The sequence below is a fragment of the Sus scrofa genome, chromosome 6, assembly GCF_054392235.1.
Source record: "Sus scrofa isolate SSC_HxYL_T2T_F1_AM1 chromosome 6, Sscrofa_HxYL_maternal_Yorkshire_Landrace_v2.0, whole genome shotgun sequence".
Classification (NCBI taxonomy): domain Eukaryota; kingdom Metazoa; phylum Chordata; class Mammalia; order Artiodactyla; family Suidae; genus Sus; species Sus scrofa.
Window position 1 is genome coordinate 34163301 of NC_139388.1, and position 24541 is coordinate 34187841.

The window sequence follows — 24541 nt, forward strand, 5'->3', positions numbered from 1 at the left end:
CCAGCCACACAATTAGCTGGTTGTTGCTTTTTATGAGAGAGTCTCCCTCAAGGTGTTTCAACCAGGTACAGGTTCTGAAGAGCCTTCCATGATGGTGATCTTCGTTTTCTGCCTGCCTGGGTTTCCGAGGTATGGGTTGGGGAAAGTAGAAGACAATGATGATGCTACTTCATTGAACAACTCTAGGGGGCGCCGTCCACACTGCGTTTAGGTAGCAGAAGGAAGTTGCCGTCTGCCTTCCCACCAACAGCTGTAAAAGGAGGAGCTGTGATATTTTCCCTGAACCACTTGCCAGGACCATCTTTCTATCTGATTTCTATTACATAGTTAATCATTCTTCAATTCCCAGAGTTCTGGTTAGAAATTTTTGAATATTTTCTGACTCTTCAACATGTTGTTGACACAGGACCCACTGAGTAGATACAATGAAATGGTTTTACCTGATCTCCTTAAACAGAAAAGCTCTTTTGCTAACTAGCCTCACTTCTTTAAACAGGTTCTTTTTTAAAAAGCTCAAATCCTCTCATTTAACTTGTAAAACATTTCATATTTTGCATATATGGCTTTAATGACGATCCAAGAGTCAGGCTGGCTGGACAATGGAAGCTGTGGGACTATTGTTCTTTGGCCAGAAAGCCATGAGGTGGCTCTTTCTCCAGGGTCGAGAGGTCAAGCTCCACGGCATCAATTTTGCTGAGTTTCTTTGTTATACATAACAAACCAGGTCATTTATTTTCATTTTCTTGTTTCTAATTGCATGCATCTACTCTTGAGGATGAACTCCATAAACAGGTGGCGGGAATGCTGGGGAGAAAGCTTGAAACAGTTCCAGAAAAGAGGGCATGTCCCACTCTGGCGAAAGAGTTTGATGAGTTAGAGATTTCGTCACTGCAGGATACGCACCTGCACTATTACTCGAAAAGCAAACACTCCTCTGTTTGGCACGCACAGATCTATGTAAATTAGGGGAGATTATTTTGCTGCTAGTCCTTGGCTGTTCTGTGATGAAAATACAATTGTTTCCCAATTCTTAAGAAAAGGAATCTTTATTAGACTCAGTTCTTGTCTCTATTCGTTTTTTTTTTAATTATTTTTTATTTTTGTACACTTTAATTGTTCTGTGGTTATTAAAAATAACAGGCCATGTAAATTAAGCCTGGAAACATGGGTGCCTGTCAAAGAAAGATGTCATTAGAGGCTTCAGCTATGGGAGATATTTAGGTGCAAGTGGTATATAGATCTGTCATATCTGCCTAATGATTTTCTCTCTTTAATGCCCCTATAGCTGTCCTTTGGTGAGGAATAAAAAGGGGACTGACCCCCACCCATCGATAAGCGAGTTCTGGGTCCTCAGCTTTCATTGTTCAGCCAGTGGGCTTTGTGGGCGAAGCTGCAGGACCCCTCTGGCTAGAAACCATCCGGAGCTTCCTGATTTCCACCCACCCCTATATAAACCTCCTCCCCCATCACCACCTTTGTCTCTTTGAGGGGGAAAAAAAAATCCTTTTTCACTTGAGCAAAATAAAAACTACCCAGTATTTGTTTCTGGAGTGTAATTATAAACTTCATTGTACATTCTTCCTGGCTTTGATGCTTATCTTGAAGAGTTCAGTGAAAATAAATTGTTTTTATGAAAGCAGAGAAACCATTTGATAAACACGCTGTCTCTGAAAATTGTTCCTGCAAAAGAGGTCATTCTTTCACTTTAAAAGAAATAGAATATATTTCAGAAAACAGGCAGGACCACAGTTTAGGATTTCTGTGAACACAGGATATATTTTTTTAAGGCAGGGTGTAAACACACTGAAAATTGCACACCTCTTGGTTGTGTGGAGTATATTGGTTTTTAAAATAGCTTTATTGAAGAGCTACTTAGGTCACAAGCAAATACTTGCTACATTTCATATTTCTGGGAATGAATTCTCAGCTCAGGACTTTTTTGGCTACTAAGGTTTCGGGGGTTACCGTTCCGTAATTACTATATCTCTGTCAGAATCTATGGGTGTATCTATTCTTAGTAAAAGTCATACTCAGAAGGGAAAATGATTCGTTTTGTAGAGCTCTTCTCCTGCCTGGTAGCAGAGACCAGTATGGTCACAATTGGTTATAGAAATATAAGAAACAACCCGTGTACATAACAATATATATTTACTATCACATCCTGAAAGTTTGCTTATTTTTCCCCCCATTTGCTCATGTGTCTGTGTGTTTTTTTTTTTTTTTAACCTAAGTAAAAATATCAAAATAGTTCACATTTCCAGACCAGAAAAGTTTGGATTCACTGAAAATGGAAACGAACAATGACAATGCTTGGGGATTTTTTTTTTTTTTTTTCTCTCACACTATAATTCCTGTGTGGAACTCTCTCCTGGTGATTAGTTTTCAAGCCTGCACTGGAGACGTGTAATGAGGGCCCCGAGGTCAGAATGCTCCCTCTCTACCATGTGTACATTCACCATTGTGAGAGCCTTGGTGGGTCTTGACTTGATTTTATCGGCATGCGATTTACTCTATGAATGTGAAGTGTTGATTCTCAACATGAAACTCTCTTAAAGTTCATGGCGATGAGTTATGCAGACACTAAGAATCCGGGCTGGAGAGAAATGCTATGCTTTAAGACATGAAGCCAAATTCAGATATAAAACCAAGTGTAAGACTTTTACCAAGATAATACATTAGCTGTTACTATGGGGATGGAAAAGAAACTTGAGTAGCTCTGGCCTTGTTAATTTCCATTTGGAGCTGCTGTTAATTTGGCTACATTACATATTGCAAACAAGGATCATAATATTTGGATAGAACTTTTCATGGCCGAAACTCAAGAAAATTAAACTGTATATAGTGTTAAATACTAGCCTCATCTCCACCAGGGAAGCAGAACACAGGTTAAATTGCTATTCGCCGATCGCTAAAAGTGGGGATCTCAATGAGATCTTTGGTTATAAAACTCAGCGGGTTTAATGCCGTCCTCATGGGGACTTTCTTGCTTAATTTGGAGCCAGATAAAATAGAGAAATACAGTTTTCGAGCTCTGTCAAGATGCAAAAATAATGTTCCCAGTATGTAAAGTTTGTGTAGTTTCCCTCCATTTTTTTAGAGGTTCTTGGATAATATCAGCTATCCAATTACAGACATCAAGCTAATAAAACTGACATATTTGACCAAGATCATATAAAACCCCTACAGGAATTGTCTTATGCCCAGAAGTTGTATTTTGGCTGCATAACTGATTCTCGTGTTGCCCTTCTAAATCAATGACTGTTAGCGCTGCGCAGCGTAAATTCAAAGCATGTTTAAGATATGTTCTTGGAGAAGTTTCTTCAAATTCAAGGCTAACCTAGTACAAAGGAAGCCTTTGTCTGTGGCATTTCAGAAAGAAAATGCTGACAGCCTGAAAAAGGTGACACCCTTATGTTGACAAATAGCATGACAGTTACAATTGCATTAAATTTTTAAAAGCATCATTCTGAAGTTTTTAACGGATGGGCTTCAAATCCACTGGAAACCTTAACATTGGGGGGGGGGGTAATTCTGAATGCAGTGGTTAATCAGATCAGCTCTAAATGAAATGACATATAATTCTAGTTTTATGAACACAAAGGATTTTAAAGGGTAGGGTGCAAAAGGCCCCCTTCCCCCGCCCTCGGATAGGTTGCTCTTCTCCGCATTAGAAGTGTTGGCTCTACTCTTTTCAAATCTGACCTTAACCAGGCCCCCTGGGATGGATATTCCACTATGAAAACATCTGTGATTTTTCCCTCCCCCTCTCTCCCTTTCTCCTTCCCCTCTTCATTCTCACTTTCTTTTCTTAAATGAATATTTATTTACTGCACACCACCTAGGTGCCAGGCATGGTCCAAGTTTCTTGGGATAGAGCAGTGATCCAGCTCTGGCTCTAGATCAGTGTGTCTTGTCCTGTCCCCTCCCAGGAGCTTTCTTTTGCAAATATCATGAATGCAAATTTGTTTATCAGATTGCTTCTCCCTAGAGCAGCAGTCTCTGCATTGACGAGGGGATCGCCAGGTAACTGGATGGGACCAGGCATGCCCATGTGTGTGTGTAGTAGTGTGATGGGTCCAATTCTTCTTTAAGGGCTTCCATGTGTGTCACTTTGGGCTCTCCTTTCCCAATCACAAGCACCTAAAATAGTGTCGGACACAGAGCAGACACGCAAAAAGTAGCTGCTGAGTGTGTGGAGACGGACCGTGGGCAAAATTGCGTGGTTGGCCAGCCGCCTTCCCAAATGATTGTTTCTATTCTAGAGATTTTTTTTTTTCCTTCTAAGTGCTTCAACCTACGTATCTCCAGACTCATCAGTTTCTTTTTCCTCTCTCCTTAATCAAGATCTACACTCAAAACTTTCGCTTACGTTACTTTCTAAATCATCTTCATCTTCAAACACTGACTGATGAACACAGCTTCCTTCCCCCAAGACACTTGCATTGTAACAGAGGGGGGTTTTAAGAGGCTTTCTCTTAAACGATGGCCAAGAGGTCGTATTGCTAGGACCCGGCATTCCTGACTCCAGGGAGCCTCCTGGGAGGTTCTCCCTCCAGCTTCTAGTCTCCACAGCTCAATGCTCAATGACACGCAAGCGCCCACATGCAATTCCTGCTCTCGCAGCCAGTGGGGTTTCTACTACGCATATTTGTATTCCTGATCCTCAAGGTCTGATTACAACTTCAGGTTTAGTCTCTCTGTAACTTTGATTATACTTCGCTTCATCCTCTGTAATCAAGCTCCGATTGCTCCAGATGCATGACAGAACGAGAGCAGAAGGTGAGGAATGTGAGTGTGCAAAGAAAAACTCTGCTTCCCAGCCTTTTGGGGGCTCCTTTTCACAACTTTCTGGCAAAAAAAAAAAAAATGTCTTTTTTGGTATCTCCGATCAGCAGGCTGCTCCTCTCCTGTGGCCAGATGCTGCACTTGACGCCATTGTTAAATACTAATAGTGAAACTTAAAAGATGTACTCTTGCGAGACAACAGGTGGCCACTGCAACCTACAGCTCTGATTGGTGGAAAGGCCACAGGCGCCCAGTGGCCCGGAGAAAGGGCCTCCACTTCTGCGTTTCAAGAGCCTGCTCAATGGGGTGTTGTCTTGATAATATCTTAGCTCACTGCCAATTTGTGCAACCCGCTGGGCCATTAGGGAGCGCCGCTGGGTTGTCAACGTTAAATGGAGACTCCAGAGAGGAGACCAAAGCTTTTTCAGGAGGGGGGAGGATTGGAGTCAACCCAGGGACAATGTAAGCAGTTGTTCCTTTTCCTGAATACACACCGCTCTCTCGCGCAGTCTCCAAACACCCGATTCTGCCAAGAGAAGAGCAAATAAATACACAAACTTTCGCCTAATTGAAGTTTATTTTTCCTGCTCGGTTCCAGAAAGATAATATTGGGCAAAGGGACTTACACAAGGTGTCCCCCAGCCGGAATGCCTATTTTGGAGAACAGAAGAAATGAAGAGAAACACCTGTAATGCTGGCCTTAAAAAACTTCAGGCCGTGGGCCAGCCAAGTGTGATCAGGGACACAAGAGTGAGTGGTCGGCTAAAACATCTGTAAATTTCTCCCTTCTGATTAAAGCAGTTTCTAGATAACCGTATTGGGAGGAGGGCACAACTCACAGACTTTCCTGAAAGTTCTCATCCGGTATAAAGTCTTTCCCTTCATCAAGGCTGAGGGCCAAACTCTCAAATGAAGCTGAAGCAATAAAGCTGAGGGGGTGAGGAGGGTGGGATGGAGCTTAAAGAGGGAGAAAGAAAGAGGGGGTGGGTGAGTGCAGTGTGAGGAAGTTAATCACCCAGAACCTTTTAGGAAAATAGGGACATTTTCTCTCCGAGGGCAGTGAGTGATCCGCCTAGATCCAGTTACTCAAATGCCTTTCGAATGCAAACAAGAGCTAAGAAAATGCGTAGAGAACCGACAAGAGGCTTAACCCCGGGAGCTTCACGTCTGCCTTACCTGTGAAAGGTCAGCCCCCCACCCCCCGCCCTCCTGGAAAATACCACAGGTGTACACCGGGTCCCAGATCCCGGCTCTCGGAAGGCACTCATGCAGGTTACCTGCTGGGTTGTCTCCGAGGCAGGGGACACTCGTGGGGGGCAGGCCGAGTGGATGGATAGAGGGATCGGAAGACCCACCAGGAAGGAATGGGGCAGAGGAGAGGAAACCGAGGGAAAGTGGGGTGGGAAGCGAGCGGACAGCGCGTGGATGCTGGTGGCAGGAGCTGGGGGCCGAGGGCAGCGGGGGTCGCAAAGGGGGCGGGGAGGGCCACACCGGGCACCGGACCGGCGGCGGCGGCGAGGCGGGCCGAAGCGGCTGAGGGAAGGAGGGGAGCGAGGAGCGCTCCGAGGCAGCGGGGACAAAGAGGACCGGAGAAGGAAGGGGGGCGCGGTGGGAAGAAGAGGGGCCCCGGCGAAGGGGAGGCCGCGGCGCGGGAGACGGGGCGGGCGAGGGCTGCGCGAGGCGCGGGGTGAACTGCGAGGGGCCGCGCGGGGCAGGGGCCGGCGGGGCGGGGTCGGTGCACCCGGAGGCGGTCCGGGCCGAGAGCGCACCGGCGGGGCGGGCGGCGAGCCAGCTGCCCGCGGTGGGAGGGGCGGAGCGGCGGCGGCGCGGGGAGGGGACCGGCGGCGGAGGGAGGCAGGAGGGGGAGAAGGAGGGGAGGGGCCGGGCCCCTTGTCTCCGCGGCTCCTCTCCTCAGTCCGCCCGGGGAGGAGGAGGAGGAGCGGGGCCAGCCGCCGCCGCCGCCGTCCCAACCTCGCCCGGCGCACCTGAACTCGCCGCACCGCCCCGGGCCCCCGCGCCGCGCCCCGCGCCCCGGGCGCCCGGCCGGCGCGCAGCGCTGCCTCGGTGCCCCCGGCGGGGCGCGTCCCCCGGGCCGCCTCCCGCTCTCCCGCGGCTCGCGTGGCCGCGCCTTTGTGTGCGGCGGCCGCGGCTCCCGGGCTCCTCCGGCTCCAGGTCGCGGCGCCCCTCCGCCCCGAGTCCCGCGCGCCGCCCCCCCGGACGACCCCGGCCGGGCGCCCCCGACGGTGGAGCTAGCGGCTACCAGGAGGCGGGCACCGGCCCCGGCGAGCCCCAGTCCCGGCCCCCGGCCCCGGGCCCGGCTCCGGCATGGATGTGAGGTTCTACCCCGCGGCGGCCGGGGACCCTGCCGGCCTGGACTTCGCGCAGTGCCTGGGGTACTACGGCTACAGCAAGGTGACCGGGCCGGGTCGGGGCCGGGGGGCGGCGGGGCGGGGGCCACATTCCCATCCCGGGCGCGCCCGGCGCTCCGGCTCGCGGTCCGCTGCACTTTTCTCTCCCCTCTCCACTCCTTTCCCCCTGTGCCTTCGTCTCTGTCCAACTCTCTCGCTCTACTCTTTCTAACCCCCTTCCCACCCCCCCCCCTTTTTGTCCCTCAGCCGGCTCTCCTCTCTCCTCCACCTCTCCTCCCACTATCTCTACGCCCCCCCCCCCCAACCCCGCCGACTCTCTTTGGCCGCCCCAGAGAAGCCAAGCGCAGCCAGAGGACTGAAAGACGGGACTCGCGTGTGATTCTTTGTTATTGTTGTTATTAGTAAACACGATTGCAACCCCCCCCCGAGTTTGGGGGTTAGAGGGGTAACGCAGGAGTCCCCGATCTAGTGGTCTGATGACCTCGCTCTCTCTCTCCCAGTCCATCTTACCTCCCCCATAACCCCCAAGAACTGGACCCGGGGCCGCTTAGCGAAGGAAAGGAACTAACTTTTGAGCGTGCCCAGGATGGGGGAAGAGGGGGGCCGCGAAGTGCTGCGACCCCGGCAGGTGGCCTTTGCTGCCCCCTCGCTGGGGCGCTCTGGACCACGCCACGGAGGTGCCCGCCCCTCCCAGGTTAGCGCTGGTGACTTCTCCTCTTTCGTTTTTTTGGGGGAGGGGTAAGTTTGGCATTTCGGGGAGGTCAGGGTTGGAGACCTCCACAGCACGCCCTGGCTCCCCCCACCTCCTCCACCTCCCCCCGCGCCAACTTGGAGGACCGAGCGTTTCAGGTGGTCGAAGGTGGATCCCAGAAGGGCAGCTGGCGCTGCTCGGAGCGGCGAGTCCGTGCGGGAGCCGCAGTCTTTGGGCCAGGGCGGCGCGGACTCGGGTTCTCTAGGCTTCCTGAAGCCCCCGGGGCCAAGCTTTGGAGGAAACATCACCCCGAGGGCGATATTCAGAGAAAGAGCTGTGTTCTGCCTGGCCTGTGCCTTTTGAATGTGGTTTTTCTTTCTCCTTCCCCCCCTGCTCCTCCCTCTTCCCCCCCCCTTTTTCTTTCAAATCGTAGTTTGTTTATGATCGCTTGGATAACAGAGGAGGAAATAAGGAGACTGATGAAAGAAAGGTGCTATACAAAACTAATGAATACATCGCAGGAAGAGGAGGGATTGTATCTAGAGTGAGGAACAGTTTGCTGTGCCCCGTGGCTGATGGAGGCTCTTGTTCCATTCTATTTGTTTATACTTGGATCCCAACTCCAGTGCTGAAGTTTGTGAAAGACCGTTAGGGTCTCTCTCTTCCTCACCCCTGTCCTCTGTGTCATCGTCGCCCAGCTCTACGCCTGGCTCGGAGGGGCCTCCCAATAAGTAGGGAAGGAAAGGACATTATGCAGTGTGTTTGTTAACCCCTTGCTGGTGGGGGCCTTCACGCTCTCAGAATTCCTAGAATGATACTGTTAAGCCTTGAAAGAGAAGCAAGAAAAGGCCTATCCCTGTAGCCACAGTTAAGGTTTAGTTTCTGTCCTCTGATTTTGGATTTACTCAGGTTATTACATGCTTTAAAAAGTCCCCCATGTATGCTCAGTGAGGGACTTTGGCAGCCTAATTAAGTATGTAGCGTTTCTGAGAATCCACCTAATTGTTCCAGTGGGGTATTATTTATCTCTTTACAACTTAGCCTTGTGTATGCAAGCCTTGTATAACTGGGCATGCTCTTATTTTTGGAAGCCATTACCTTGCCTAATGCAACTACTTCTTTCTCTGATTTAAGATCAGCAACACTCGAATGACACGAAAATAGAAACCTTTTGTACTAATCCAGTCACTGCAATGCGTGGCAAATCTCTCTGTTCACTAGGATCCCAAGGGTACTTCAGGGGACCAGAGGAAATTGTGGGTGTTTTGTGTGTGTCTCTTTCTATTTTTTGAGAAAGGCTATTTCGAGTCCATTAAAACTCAGAACATTTATTTCAGGGAGGGTCTAGAAAGGCATTATTTATTGAGATGCTTGTTCAGCTTCAGGGGTGAGGATGCAAGTTGGATTGCTGTTGTATTTTCTTAATGCAGTTATCTGCCGGAAATAGCTTGGTTTCTTAGTAATTTAGCAATCTGTCCTCTTAAGTGCTCTATGTACTAACTTAAGAAAGTTAGTGCTTAATATCAGTAGAAATCAGATTGTACTTATTTTAAGGGAGGTTTGCATTTAAGTCCTCACCGATAAAAATGCCGTCATCTTTAAATTGAGCTGTGATGCTGTATCTTCCTATTCCTAATTTCAGAAGTAAAAAACTCAACTTTATTCCCCGTAATTTTTCTTCATGGAGAGAACGTAGTAGAAGAGGAAGTAGTAACTTCAGGGGTATAAGACAGCAAGTGCTAATTAAAGGTTTATAGCATTTTGTTTCCTAGCTAACTTGTGTGTCTGAAGTGGTGTTATTCAATGTAGATTTATACTGAAAATGTAAAAGCTAGACTACAAAGACATGCATTTATTTTATTTGAAAACACCTGTTATTATTAATCTCTTAAGACCTAACTCTTGATCGTGTGTATTATCTTTCTGGATGGGAAATGATGGATTTCAAAGAAAGTCTGTTTTTGCCCTTTCTTGTTTTAATGACCATCTGGGAAACTTTAGAAGAAATACAAAATCCTCCACTCCAGGCTTAACAAGTGAAAAGTTGGCACTTATCTTTAAATTTATTTACAAACCGTGAATAATAGGGTTTCATTCATTTCTCTCTTTAACAAATGACCAGAGCCTTTGTATAAATGATATGCATGTGTATTATCTTTACATTCTGTGAGTATATGGATCCTTTTTAAATGTCAGCACTCCTGAAAGTATACTCTGTCTATGGAGAATGGATGAAAGAGTTTTGAGGGTTCAAAAGTCATTGCAAGTAGGAGAATAACTTCAAATAAAATATAGCCAGGATCATTAAAATCAGTTAATAATTCATGAACCAGCCACTGATGTATAAACTTAAAGTCATCTCTCTTTTCCAAGGGCTAATTTCCATTTTAATTTCAAGTGGAAAAAATCTACTGTTTGAACATTTCTTGCTCTGATTCAACTAACATATTAAACTATCATATATATATATATATATGTATTTTTTTTTTTAAAGGCTGTGTGTAACTCGAATGAATTAGTGACCCATTGTCTTTGTATCTGGGAGTTTTCTTTCCCTGGGTTCAATTTGTCTTCACTAGTAAGATGATAAAATGCAACATATCAATCGGGATATAGTGGTCAGAAGCCCACCCCCCCAGTAAACTATTGTACATCAATCAGGATATAGTTAGTGTTCAGAAGCCCACCCCCGGCTCCCAATAAACTATTGTATTTAACATGGGTGTAAACAAGGTAAAATCACATATTGGGTTAATAATGAACTTGGACTAAACTCTAGTTACTAGCTTTTTCTGCACATTCTTAGGACTTCCGCCCTCCCTCTTTCAATATGCAGCTCTTGACTTCTTGCCCTGTATAGGAAAGTCCTATGCCGTTGTGATTCCATCAGTCCCAAACCTTGCTTTCTGATTATATTATATGTGTTCTTGATTACTCGGCTTAATTAAGACATTCTGATGTGAGTGCTTTCTCTCCACCTCATGGGCCTCTAGCTGGGCCAACTTGAAGAGTAAGAAGACCATTGGTCTAGCTTATTGGAGACCCTGGTTCAAATTGAGAACCCATTGAGGCAGTAACGGTGGGAAAGGCTTTGACTGAAACTCTCCTTAACTTGGTATCTTGCACTTTCATGAGAACTAATGATTTTATTTCTAGGGTCTGGAGTAGGGGGTATTGAATTTTGAGAGCAGATCGAGAGATTTTTATGTCAAATCTTTAAACCAAGGTGTGGAAGCCACATTGTGAGAGAAATATAAGGTTTTTCTAAGGACCTTAGAGCAGGGGTCATAAGCTCAAAATGTCTCTAGGAACAGCCAGTTAACCTCTGTGAAGCAAGGATTTGGGTCAAGTGGAGGACAATGCCCCGTTTTAGGGGGAGTCCTGCTCAGCGTTAGAAGATTGTTGCCATGCCAACATTTGACCCAGTATCTGCACATTTTGCAAGAGAATGGTAATCTGGGTCTTTATGTGAAATATCTTGAATTTTATTTTATTGTTTTTTAAATGATTTTTATTTTTTTCACTATAGTTGGTTTACAGTGTTCTGTCAATTTCTACTGTACAGCGAAGTGACCCAGTCACACAATATATTCTTTTTCTAACATTATCCTACATCATATTCCATCATAAGTGACTAGATATAGTTCCTTGTGCTCTACAGCAGGATCTCATTGCTAATCCTTTCCAAAGGCAATAGTTTGTATCTGTTAACCCCAGATTCCCAGTCCATCCCCCTGCCTCCCCCTCCCCTTTGGCAACCAGAAGTCAATGAGTTTCTCTAAGTCTATGAGTTTCTTGTTTATGGAAAGGTTCATTTGTGCCGTATATTAGATTCCAGATATAAGTGATATCTTATGGTATTTGTCTTTCTCTTTCTTGAATTTTAAATATTGGTTGCAAGTTAACAAATAATTGGAATCATTCTGTGGGACCCACAAAGCATGCTGGGTTGTTGTCTTAGACAAATTCATATGCAAATGAGGATTCAAAATTATTTTTAAATAAATCCTTTTCTAGTTTATGTTCAACTGTGTGGGCAGTCCTACTCCAGTGTTCAATTACATGAGTGGAGGAAGCACGATGAAACCACTTTCAGTGTAGTTCTTCTCTCATTCCTTAATTTTATGGTCGAAAGTCGCTGGAATAGTAGTTCTAGATCAGGAGTTGGGAAACTGAAGCCCACAGGTCACATCTGTCCCCCTGACTATCCTGGTGTGGTCTGCAAGTTAACATTGGTTTTCACTTTTTTAAAAGGTTGAAAGAATTTGAAAGAGGAATATTTCTTGACTGTGAAAACTACATGAAATTCACTTTTGCATCCATAAATAAAGTTTTATTGGAACACAACCCCACTCATTTGTTTATGTGTCGTTTGGGGCACTTTCCTGCTACAGTGGCAGAGGCGAGTCATTGTGACAGAGACTCTATGGCTTGCAAAACCTAAAACATTTACTGTTTGCCCTTTTATAGAAGAAGGTTGCCAACCCCTGGTCTAGGTAATCAGATCACTGATGTTGCCCTGATCTTCCTTTGCTCCCAGCCAAGGTAGTAGAAAGAAAATCAAGATGGCACAACTGGAAAGAGTACTGTCTCAAAATGTTTCTGAAATTGCTTCTAGAACTGTAGGGTCTCAGCCCTGGCTTCAGCCGTGGTTGAGTAGGAGGAGGTTTGTATAAGATACTCAAGCTCAGGGCAATCCTGTCGTGGCACAGTGGTTAATGACTCCGACTAGGAACCATGAGGTTGCGGGTTTGATCCCCGGCCTTGCTCAGTGGGTTAAGGATCTGGCATTGCCGTGAGCTGTGGTGTAGGTCGCAGATGTGGCTTGGATCCCATGTTGCTGTGGCTGTGGTGTAGGCTGGCAGCAACAGCTCTGATTAGACCCCTAGCCTGGGAACCTGCATATGCCACAAGAGCGGCCCTAGAAAAGGCAAAATAAATAAATAAATAAATAAATAAATAAAAAAGATACTCAAGCTCAGGAGTTCCCTGGTGGCTCAGAGGGGTTAAGGGTCCTTTGTGGTCGCTGCTGTGGCGTGAGTTCAATCTCTGGCCCAGGAACTTCTGCATGCTGTGGGTGTGGCCAGAAACAAATAAACAAAAACCCCAAGGATACGCAAGCTCAGCCTCAGCCCAGACCAGTTCAGTAAGAATCTCTGGGGATAAGATCCAGGCAAGAGCATTTTTCAGAGTTCCCAGGTATTTCCGCTGTGCAGTCATGATGGAAAACTTTGTTTTAGGCTGAGAGCAGTGGAGCGAGCACCCTCAAGGGGCAGTAGAACTGGGTAACGGAGTCTGTGATTGCTACAAAGAAGACAAGGCTTAGGGCGTATTGGTCGGTTCCAGTCTGGCACTCAGGGCCTTTTTAGGACCTTGGCAGTTCCTAAGCCCTATGGATCTGGGCTTCCCTTACATCCTGCATGTAATAGACTATGATATGATATCATATCTGAGTTGATGTTGATTAGGTGGCTTAAGTTTGCATTTCGTAGGCTTTTAATTAAGCATCTATTGGTTTTAAATTTGTGGTGTGTGTGTGTGTGTGCATGTGTGTGTGCGCACATGTGTGTGCCATATGGCCAACTGGTATTTTTTTTCTCACATTTTGAACATTTTTGTAGACCTCTGAGAAACGTATAGTGCTATGTGTCCAGTCTGTGGTGACTAATGGATAACGTAATCCTGCTGACACTAACTAGAGGTCCCCCAACTCCCCATCTTGCCCCCTTAAACAGTGAAATATTGATGAGGATCCTGTGCTCAGTGGAGACTAACATACATTTAGCCAAAGAATATGAATTTTAGTCATTTTAGATGAAGTCAGTGATTGTATATGGCCACGACATTCAAAGAATGTGTGGCTATTTTAAGAACTATCAACACCAGGTTGCAAACCATCTGGGGGATGCTGAATCCAGTTGAGGACTTGTTTTATTTAATTTGCATCAGCATTTTAAAAAATAAATTAGTTGTCTATTTCTAAAAGTCTTTGCATGTAAATCCAGCTTTCCAGCTTTTGCTTTAATCATAAATTTGGCAGCACTGGCCCTATACCCTCACATGGCATCATCTGCTAGTGGCCCTGATTCAGATGGCCGTGCACTCTGCAGTTCACCACCGTCCTCTCCACTCCCTCCTTCTCATGCTTAGCCCTCTGTATACCTCTAGGTCCCTGGAGGCTTCGAGTTTGAAAACTTTGATTAAGAAGAGATGAGATTAAGCGAGCATCAAATGATGCTCAGACCTAGTGAAATGAGGTCACTGTCACTGGAGAAATACAAACCCAGGTTCCTTGTGGTGTAGAGGATAGTAGATGAGACGCAAAAAAGCACTTTGTGGTCATTTTATAGAGCAGCGTTTCTCAGACTTTGGCATGCACAGGGATTACCTGGAGCGCTTCTTGTAACACAGACTGTTGGACCTTACCCCTAGGGATGCTGAATCATAGGTGTGGGGTGGGGCCACTCAGGTGATGATGATGTCATGCTGTGAATAGCTTGGCACTGAGGGCCTTTAGTGGTAAGGGCAAGAGTTTGTTTTTTGTAAGTTTATCAGTTAGAATGCTTTGGGCTGCAGGTAACGGAACACCCAACAGTGGCATCAACCATAAGGACATTTGTTTACTTACAAAGAAGTCAGGTAGGTAGGCAGTCTCAGGCTGTCTTGGATGGTTCAATCATGTCTTCAGGGACCCTCTTTTCTTTTTATTCTGCCATCTTTGGAGCTTTAGCAGTCTCCTTTTGGTCACAGGTTGGCTCCTATAGCTCTAGACATCACATCCTCGCATGATAATGCACAGCACAGGAAGCAGTGTAGTGGTAGGTGAGTGATAGCAAAAGAACATTTTCTTCCTCTCTACATCTCTTATTAAGGAAGAATAGCTTTCTTGGAAACAGTTCCACTAGACTTTTGTCTTATTGATCAGAAATGGACCATGTGCCCACCCTAGACCAGTCATTGACAAAGAGGAAGGAGATTGCTGGGATCAGCTTAGACCAATCGCATGTCACCCCCTAGGGCTGGACACGTTGTCACACATGCGTAATTGATGTTATGCTCTGTTAGCAAGGTAAAAGCTCTTGGAAAGACCCCTATGTCTATGTCTACTACTGGGCACATTTGAAGAATTTTGAATGGGCCAGTGGTATGAAGGTGGATCTGACTTTTTGGCGAGATCAGTGTGGGGCTTGACAAGAGGCAGCGGTAGGGGAACCAAGGAGGATGCCACTTGCCAGTTTGAGATAAAGGTGTGAGAAGGATTTGAACTAGGGAGATGGGCATATGGGTGTGCATGAGAGAAGGGCACTGAGCAGAGCATCTCTGTAGCTTAGGAAGGAGAAAGAGGAGACAGAGACCACTCAGGGTGTTTGAACCTGGGACCCAAATGAATGTTGGGACCTTGAACAGAAGCAGAGAGGCCAGAGGAGAGACTGGTGTTAAAGGAAAGGTAAGGCTGACATGGGATATTTTGGTGGAACGTTCCCACAGAGACATCAAGTGGGTGCCCTGGGACCTACGAGTCACTGGAATTCAAGAGACAGAGCTCGGCACTGAAGAACCAAAGTTGGGTCTTCCTGTATGTGAAAAAGTGATGGAAACAGAGGGACTCCTCTAAGAGTGAGGAGATGGGTATCTCCTGGGTATCCTTGGTCTTGAGAATTGGTTGGTGTGGTGCTTTTTGTTTTGGGGTTTTTTTTTTTTTTGGTCTTTTTGTGGTCACACCTGTGGCACATGGAGGTTCCCAGGCTAGGGGTCGAATCAGTGCTGCAGCTGCCGGTCTACACCACAGCCACAGCAATGCCAGATCTCAGCTACGTCTGCGATCTGTGCCACAGCTCATGGCAACGGCGGATCCTTAACCCACTGAGTGAGGCCAGGAATTGAACCCACGTCCTCATGGATACTAGTTGGGTTTGTTACCGCTGAGCCACAACAGAAACTCCCTGGTGTGGCGTTTGTTAATCCATCTTCCCAGTGAGGGAGGTGGTAGTTTAGGACGGAAGGTAGGAAACTCAGACAATTTGGAAATCCTCCTGTACCATGACAGCAGTGCTATAAAAAAGGAGTATGTGTGTGTGTGTATATTTGTGTGTATGTGCGTATGTGTGTGTGTGGTGTGATGATATACCTTTTCTATCTTAACAGTTATTTGGGAAGAAACATCCTTAAACAGCTGTCATTAACTGGGAATGACACAGAATTTGCAAAACCGTTCTTTACAACTGCATCAGCCGTATATGAATGAAAACATTTCGTGTGTTTTTCCTTTATGTAGGAGGCACAACTTCAAATTGTATTTTGTGACATGTTAATGATGTCATTAGTATCTTAGAGAATCTGTTTCGACTGTGGTTAATAAGGAACGACAAGATTTTTGCTAAGCATGCTTATAAATTCAATGTATTTTAAAGGCGGATGCAGCAATCTTTAAAAAAAAAACCAACCCTGTTAAAATATAAGGCATAGAGGCTTTTATTCAAGGTCTGCATGAGCTTCTGACAGGTTTTATCTTCTCCCTTTGTAGTAGATCATTTTATTTTCTTTGTTTCCTCGGTTTGTATCCTAATCCCTTCCTCAGGGAGGCCGTGTTCTTTAAAATATGTTCCAGGCTTGTGTAAAACACATCAGCCATTGGAAAATGTCCCTTCTTGTATGACCGACATTCTGTCTTTAATCTGAATGTAATTTTCTTTTATTTATAGAAGAATAATTTTCATGTCTTGATAGCCCACCAGTTAAACAAAACGGCCAATATCAAAGAAGTGTTGTGATGTCACTTCAATGCACCTTGGAATGATAGAGATTCACTCTGGCGGAGGAGCTAGATTTTAAGGTGGGCTCATCTATGCCAACTGTTCCAAGTTTAATGTGGCCTTTTCTGCATTGAGTAAATTGCCTACAGAGAAGAATTATATATTAAATATTGTAATGGAGGTGAGTTTTTAAAATACTTTAAATCGATGTAGTGTAACTGTACCATATTGTGAGATTTTTCAGCAGTTTCTACAGCTCATTGGTAATGAGCAAGGCATTTTGATGTACCGTTGAAGAATGAAAGTTTTCCACTCTCTTTTAAAAATCTCCTAGATATAGGAAGAAGTCCCAAATGCTGACCTGACCAGAAAACTTTCATGAAATATGTATGTTTGGGTGGAAGTGGGTTTTTCTTGAAAAAAAGGATGAGTTAAATTTAGAATTATTGAATCCTCAGAAAGCGTACCGGTGGATCTGTTTTGCTGATCCGTGATGTCTGTCTTCAGGGAGAAACACAACTCTTATTATTTGGATTACTTAAAAAAATTCTAACAGCAAGGTTTAAAAAAGAAGTGGTCAAAACTTTTGCATAGGTAAAAATTCCTTTGAATCCAAGTGGGGAAAAGCCTTCAAACTGAGAAGCATAAAAGGGTTGTAAGTTTTGCTTCAGGCATAGCTGGATCCAGACGTCATGAAGGGAGGCTGTCAAGACTTTCTTATTAGCTCCGTTTTCATTTGGTGTCTTTCTTAGTCATGTGGTACTCAGGTGGTGGGGAGATGCTTCAAGTCACACACATATAGCTCAGCATCCCCAAGTCACACCCATACAGCTCAGCATCCCTTTCCCCTTTTCCTTTTTTTTTTTTAGGGCCACACTGGCGGCACATGGAGGTTCCCAGGCCAGCGGTCCAATTGGAACTGTAGCCTCTGGCCTATGCTAGAGCCACAGCAACGCTGGATCCGAGCTGCATCTGCAGCCTACACCACAGCTCACAGCAATGCCAGATCCTTAACCCACCGAGCGAGGCCAGGGATGAAACCTGCATCTTCATGGATGCTAGTAGGGTTCGTTAACTGCTGAGCCACGGTGGGAACTGCTCACTTTCCCAGTTGTTTCAGTACCTTCTCTGGACCAAGTCTCATTGGACAGGTGGGCCCAGGTGCAAAGTCCTATCTGTCTCAGGACCAGGGACACATAGTGACAGCTCCATGGAAACCACATGGGCTAAGCATCAGGAGCAGTGGTTCCTCAGAGGGAGAGCAAAATGTGGATGTCACAGCAAAGGAAAGTGGTCAAGAGATGGTAAAAAAAAAAAAAGTCTGTCAGAACTCCTAAATGAAGTATGAAGTGGAGCTTGACAATTTTGAAGGTTTCTGAGGATTTGAGCTTTCCATGTTTCCTGTTCTTGGTGGAAACCAGAAACGGCCTGTGTTAGTTAAGGCAGATGTCATTGTTATGATTTCTTAAGCACTTATTAAGAATATCCTTCTTGTGAGGGGCAGAGGTTAGATGTGGTCTGCCTTCAAGAAACCTCTGGTATGGATACTTTTTTTTTTTTTTTTTTTTTTTTTTTTTTGCTTTTTAGGGCTGCACCCTCAGCATATGGAGGTTTCCAGGCTAGGGGTCTAATTGGAGCTATAGCTGCCGGCCACAGCCACAGCCACAGCAATGCCAGATCTGAGCCATGTCTGCGACCTACACCACAGCTCACAGCAACGCTGGATCCTTAACCCACTGAATGAGGCCGGGGATCGAATCTGCGTCCTCATGGATACTGGTCAGGTTTGTTTCCACTGCACCACAGCGGGAACTCCCACACCTCTGGTTTGGTAGGAGAATAGGTGTGTCTATGTGAGGACAAAATAGGTGTGTGTGGCAGTATGTGTACAGAAGGAGATGTTCTAGGATGAAGCCAGTGGTTGGTTTGGTGAAGGTGGAGATTGGATGAGAGTGAAGGTCCCTAAGGAGAGGTGTGGTCGGGTGAAAGAGCTCACGGAGGCTGTCAGGCTTGGAATGGACCAGGAGGAAAAGTAGGATTTTGGAGAAGAGAGGAGATTCCAGGCAGGGCTCTCTGCCTGAATGTAACACCCTAGCTCAGGTCCTGTTAAGAGGCTGGTAGGGGACACTCCCATAGGCCAGCCTACGGAGTTGAGTTTGTGTCTGTGTTGGCGATTCCTCTGGTAGGAGATGTGGTTGGTTGAGACCAAACTATAGAGGCCCTTGAATGTCTGGTGGAAGATCTCAAGCTTTATTGAATAGGTAGCAGCCATAACGTATGTGCATATGTGTGCACATTTGCGTGTACATGTGTTGACATCCAGGTGCGTGTGTGTGCTCAAGTGTACATGGTTGTGTGTTGCAAAGAGAGGAGAGTTTGAATGGGGGGGCTAATGAAAAGATATTTGCAAGACAGTACCTGAAACTGTTTGTGGAAGAGATTCAAGAGGCACAAAGAAAGAAAGTGATTGAATGATGGGTTGGGTAGGCAATTGGTGTTGGGATGCAGGCTGCAGGTAAAGGGGAATTGGCCTTGAAATGAAAGCTTGGTAACCCTTTCTCTGAGATGATGTGGAAGAAAGAGAAGATGGCTAAAGAGAGACATTTCAATGAGGCGGGGATGGGGGAGTGTTGATTGATTGGAAGAGAAACAGCCAGAGAGGACAGGAGGCTGGGCAGGAGGGAGGGGGAGAGAGGTGAGACTGGGAATGAGAATATGAATGGGTGTGGAAGCTGCTGAACAAGCCCAAGGTCTGTCCTCACCTCCTTCTACCTCATTCCTTACGCTGCTTCCCTCCACCCTTGCTTGGGTGTCTTCCCACCCAGCCTGCATCACATCCTTTGGCACTTTCTGGTTCCCTCTGTCTGGATCCCTTTCCCCAAAGGTCTTCCCAGCATTCAGGTCACAGCCTGAATGTCACCTTCAGGTATGGCCTACCCATTGAAAAATATCTGAAATAGCCTTTCACTCAGCCCTCCAGTCACCGTCTCTCTACCCTCGTTATTCCATTCATAGCACACATCTCTGTTTGAATTTGTGTTTGCTCATTTAGCCCTGTGTTGCTTGGGTATCTCTCGCCTCTAGAATCCAAACTCCATGATGGTAGGGACAGTGTCTATTTTGATGATCGTCTGTCTAGCATCTAGAACAGTGCTTTGCCCATCACAGAAGCTGTGGCAAGGAGTGACCTGGAGAATACAAATATTGCTGAGTAGAGGGTCTGGTTGAAGGTTAATCTTTGGCTAAACATATTGGACCTACTCCTATCTAGATGATGGAGACGCAGTGGTAAAGAGACAGTTGTCCTGTTTGCAAGGAGCTGGCCTCTAGATGTCACGATCCCTGGTAGAAGTCTTTAAGCTTAGGTTTTGTTTTAAATGTCCTCCATGGGTATTTCATGTGTTGGAGGCAGGAAGTGGGCAATGGGTGGTGAGCATGAGCTGGTGGTGGATCTTGCCTGAGCAGGAACGAGAGAAGAACAGAGATGGAGGGAAACGAGTGAAGAAAATATGGAAATGAGTGCTCGTAGTCCCAGTATTCAGGCTGGTGAAGAAATGGTCAAGGAAGGGGAGACATCCATGCAGGCAAAGAAGAACCTCTCAGGGCTCGTTTGCAAGTAACAGAAAAACAAACTTGCGTAGCAATGGCATCAATGAGGTAGATTTTACCATAATGAAGACTACAGGTGAGTATACGGGGCTGGTAGAGGGGGGCTTCATAGACATCTGGGACCGAAAATGCCCCCCAACTTTCATGTGACCCTTGTCCAAACATCATCATGGTCCAATCAGCAGGAAGGAAATGAGGTCAAGGGTCAAGGGAGGTTTTCAGAAGGAGCCTCGTGACACTTGCTTATTTCTCATGGCCACACCCATGACTACAAAGTACCCTGGTACCCACACCTATGACTGTGAGGTTGTGGCTGGTCTTGTGCCCAGAGAGACAGTCAATTACTGTGGAAGAAGGATCGAGTGCCTGTGAGTGACTGACGGGTGGGGTCCAAGGAACCCTTTTGGGTATCTCCGAGTTTGGGATTCTGTGTACACTTACAGGTTGTGTATTTTGCTAAACTTCACTCACAATTTTAGCTTTCGGAGTTCCCGTTGAGGTGCAGCGGAAATGAATCTGACTAGGAACCATTAGGTTGTGGGTTCAATCCCTGGCCTGGCTCAGTGGGTTAAGGATCCGGCGTTGCTGTGAGCTGGGGTGTAGGTCGCAGATGCGGCTGGACTGCTGTGGCTGTGGCTGTGGCTGTGGCCGGCAGCTGTAGCTCCGATTAGACCCCTAGCCTGGGAACCTCCATATGCTGTGGGTGTGGCCCTACAAAGCAAAACAACAACAACAAAAAAAATTGCTTTCATTGGCTCCTTGGAGTTTCCTCTTTTAGTGAAAGAGAGACACTGTGCCATCGTTTCAATCCTTTCTTCAGTTTGGGGGTTTTATTCTGGGCAGGCTTAAAGTATCGGGTGATTTATGTTCTTCTCTGCAGGAACTGCAAATCCAATGTCCTAATGCTAATTGATTACCTATATTTGAGGCCCCATTGTCTCTGCTTTTCGAAATACCTCTAGCATTTTTATACTGTCATTTTTCAAGTCCTAAGTGTCAGTAACACAGTTGTGCGCACCAGTCGATGTTCCTTCGGTTGGGTTTTTTAAACAAGAGTGTTTTTCCATTGATGTGTTTCTTTTTTGTTCAAACTCAGTTTACGTCTGACTCATCTTATGTACACGTCCATCGCATCTTCTTCCCCAGAAACCTGCAGTTCTTTTTGCCCTTTCTCCTTCCTTATTCCTCTGGTCCTTTTTGTTAATCCTGGGCCACGCAGCCTTAGCTACAAAGACATGGCAGCTTCCACAGCACCTCTGACCTCCTCAGCCCCCTCCCTTCTTGGTGTGTATGCGGTGTCAGCCTTTAGTCCGCCTCATTTCTCAACTTTGGGATAACTGAAAACAGTGTCTGTTTTCCTGACTAAAAATTACAGCCATCTGAGTGTACCTGGGTCTTTTTGTTCCTCTGTTTATTCTCTTGGACATTCTCCAGTTGGACAATCCAAGTCTTTACCACTCTTTCCAAGGGGCAGTCAAACCAGCTCTCCCCTCATGCTTGGATGGGAACTCCCATCTTTTGATTCCCGAGGAACTTTTGGTAGCATCTGCTAGGAATTGCTCCTTTGGCATTCTCACGTGGGTAGGAACCAGTTCTCTCTTCCAGACCCAAAGGAGAGCAGTTTCTACTCTCTGGGAGAAATCCTCCCAGAAGGTGTTGATGCCCTTCGGATGATTGCCTGTTCTGGGTCCTACAGACAACTCCCATCTTTCCTGTCTTAGTCCTTTCTGCTTTCAGATGTGCCCAGATGACCTCTGACCCCCACCGCAGATTTTCCAGTCCTGAGTTTGTTGAGTGCCTCCTCACTGGTCACGACTTTGGCACTCTCCTCATTCCGTCCACAATATAATATGCATCATAGCTGTGTTTAACTCAGGGTCTTATTGTTTTTTTTTTTTTTCCCCGCTCACAGAAATCAATGTGAAATTAAGACTATCACAAATGGAAAATCCTATCACTTCCCAGACATAGAAGAAAATCCTAAAAATAAACACCAGGGGAGTAAAGAGTATTCTGGAAGGCTCACTGGAGACCTCGCTGGCCTTGGGCTCTGCCTTCTGTTTGTGGAAAAGGGGGATTTGCAAGTGTTAGGGAGATGTACAAGACATGTGAGCTGCAGACTGAGACTGGTCTTTGATTTTATCTGGGGGCTTGAAAGGAGTTCACAACAGAATGACTTTCTCAAGACTCAATGAAACGCTCTTCCTTCCTTGTCTCCGTACAGTGCTTCTCAGACTGGGATGTGTATGCCTGTCAGCCGGGGGGTGGGGATTAAAGGAGGCTCAGCACTTGTGGGTGGGCCAGAGGGTTGGCTCTGCTAAGCTGTTCCCAAGTGATGCTGATGCTGCTGGGTCCTGGCCACGCAGGTACCTGTGAGTCCCGGGGAAAGCAACATCCGACACTAACACATTTCTCTGATTCTGTGGACCCCCTTTTTAATATCTCTCTGAACCGGGAGTTCCCGTCGTGGCACAGTGGAAACGAATCAGACTAGGAGGAACCCTGAGGTTGTGGGTTCAATTCCTGGCCTCACTCAGTGGGTTGAGGATCTGGCATTGCCATGAGCTGTGGCCAGCAGCTACACCAACCCCTAACCTGGGAACCTCCATATGCTGCAAGTGCAGTCCTGAAAAGATAAAAGACAAAAAAACCCACAAAAAACCCAAAAACCATCTCTCTGAACAATGGCTCCAACAAGAAATCTTTACTTAGGGTTCCACGTCTTCCCATTCAGGCCCTCCTTCACATCTGCAGTCCGCTTCTGTTTCTCATTGTATTACTGACGCTGTCTTCCCTCTTCTCCCACGAGCTCTGCCTTGGCAGATCAGACTTCATTCATTCATGTAAGATGTGGAGTCCCTGCACCAGGCCAGATCTAGCTCTAAGCCCTGGCGCTGCATGTTTCTGATGACCCCTTGAAATCTCCTGTCACTACCCCGATTGTTCTGTCTCCCTGGCAGCCCACATATTTCCCAAATATTGTATATCTGGTTGCTTCTGGTTGCTTCTGCTCTGAGTCTTCTTGTCTGCTGCTCTCCTTCCTCCTCCCTGGCAGTGGGAATGTCCTCCCAAAGTTTGGCTTCTTGCCTTTTCGCACCTGTATATTTTTTTCGTTTTGTATGAGGATCTTATTTTCTGCCTTTAACTGTTCCCTCCCTGAGGTCGTTTGCATCAGTTATCTATTGCTGTGTAACAAATTAAACCTTGTGCCTTCAAAACACCTATTTCACTTGTGATTCTGCAAGTCAGCAATTTAGGCGGGGCCCAGAGGGTAGCTATTCTCGTCTTGGCTGGGTTTGCCTATGTGTCTGTGGTCAGTGGCAGGTTGACAAGAAGGCTTTGCTCCTGGAGGTTGGCTGGCTCCTGCATGTACATGGAGTCTGTCCCCTCCAGCATGCTGAGTTGTGCCCAAGAGCCTGCACGCTGAGAAGTGCCAAGAGCCCTGGAGCCCTGGCCCAGAAACTCTGTTTTTCTACCACATTCTACTGCCCAAAGCCAGATTCAAGGGGAAGGGAAGTAGATTCCATTTTTTGAAACCTGCTGCAAAATCACATTGGAAAGGGGAGTGGCTACAGGGAGGTGTGAAGAATTCTGGCCTTTTTTTTTTTTGTCTTTGTAGGGCCGTGCTGTTGGCATATGGAGGTTCCCAGGCTAGGGGGTCCAATCAGAGCTATAGCTGCCGGCCTACACCACAGCCACAGCAATGCCGGATCCTTTACTCACTGAGCGAGAACAGGGATTGAATCTGCATCCTCATGGATACTAATGGGGTTTGTTAACCACTGAGCCATGGTGGGAACTCCAATTCTGGCCTATTTTTCAGTCTCGCCCAAGGCCTCCAGTCTTGTCTCTGGCCTGATCTACATTTCTTATCTGCTCTATGGCCGCTCCCTATAGGATGTCTCCACATCCCTGTCTGCTGTCAGTTCAAATCCAACATAAGCCATGTGGCAGTCTGCCTCCCTCTGCCCCCAAAGCTCCCTTCATCTTTTCACCATTTCTCACAATGCCTCCATCATTTTCAGGTACAAAAAATTAATTTTTACTACTTGTCCCCTTTCAGTCCCTTAGAGCAGTAACTCTTCATGTTGTCTTCATTTTTTTCTTGTTGTGATCTGTTTCGCTTCTTCCTTCTTTCTTTATCCCGCCAGTGTCCTAGCCTAGCCTCTGCCGTAGCCACAGGGTCCTAAATTTCTTCCACCTCCAATCGAATCTATGCTCCACTTCAGTTTAATCCTCCAAAGATGAGTCTTAAGCATCATTCTCCTTCTAAAAACTCTTCCAGTGGCTCATCTTTATGTCAATGCTTTCTCAAATGTGTCACTTCCTTTTAG

At 46.2% G+C, this 24541-nt stretch overlaps 2 protein-coding genes across 7 annotated transcripts in view; one reads left to right on the plus strand and one right to left on the minus strand.

The window, feature by feature from the left end:
• Positions 1-1749: 1749 nt before the first annotated feature.
• Positions 1750-7112, minus strand: LOC146402295 (uncharacterized). Its single transcript, XM_084965662.1, has 3 exons — positions 7100-7112; positions 6063-7041; positions 1750-5311 (listed from the first exon to the last, which is right to left on the minus strand). Exons 1-3 carry the CDS (start codon positions 7110-7112, stop codon positions 5116-5118), a joined length of 1188 nt encoding a protein of 395 aa, XP_084821788.1. The 3' UTR covers positions 1750-5115.
• The window catches only part of TOX3 (TOX high mobility group box family member 3), a 117232-nt gene continuing 98556 nt past the window's right edge, over positions 5866-24541 (plus strand). For 3 of the 6 annotated variants that reach the window (XM_084960294.1, XM_021094181.2, XM_021094180.2), the window contains exon 1: positions 5866-5970. Coding sequence is in view for 2 of the 6 variants with exons in the window: in XM_021094177.2 (XP_020949836.1) it covers positions 7111-7197 (87 nt within the window). In the remaining 4 variants the exon portion in view is untranslated. Of the gene's footprint in view, positions 5971-6917; positions 7198-16572; positions 16780-24541 lie in introns of those variants that run through there. The other 3 variants (XM_021094177.2, XM_021094179.2, XM_084960295.1) reach the window with 2 other exon arrangements.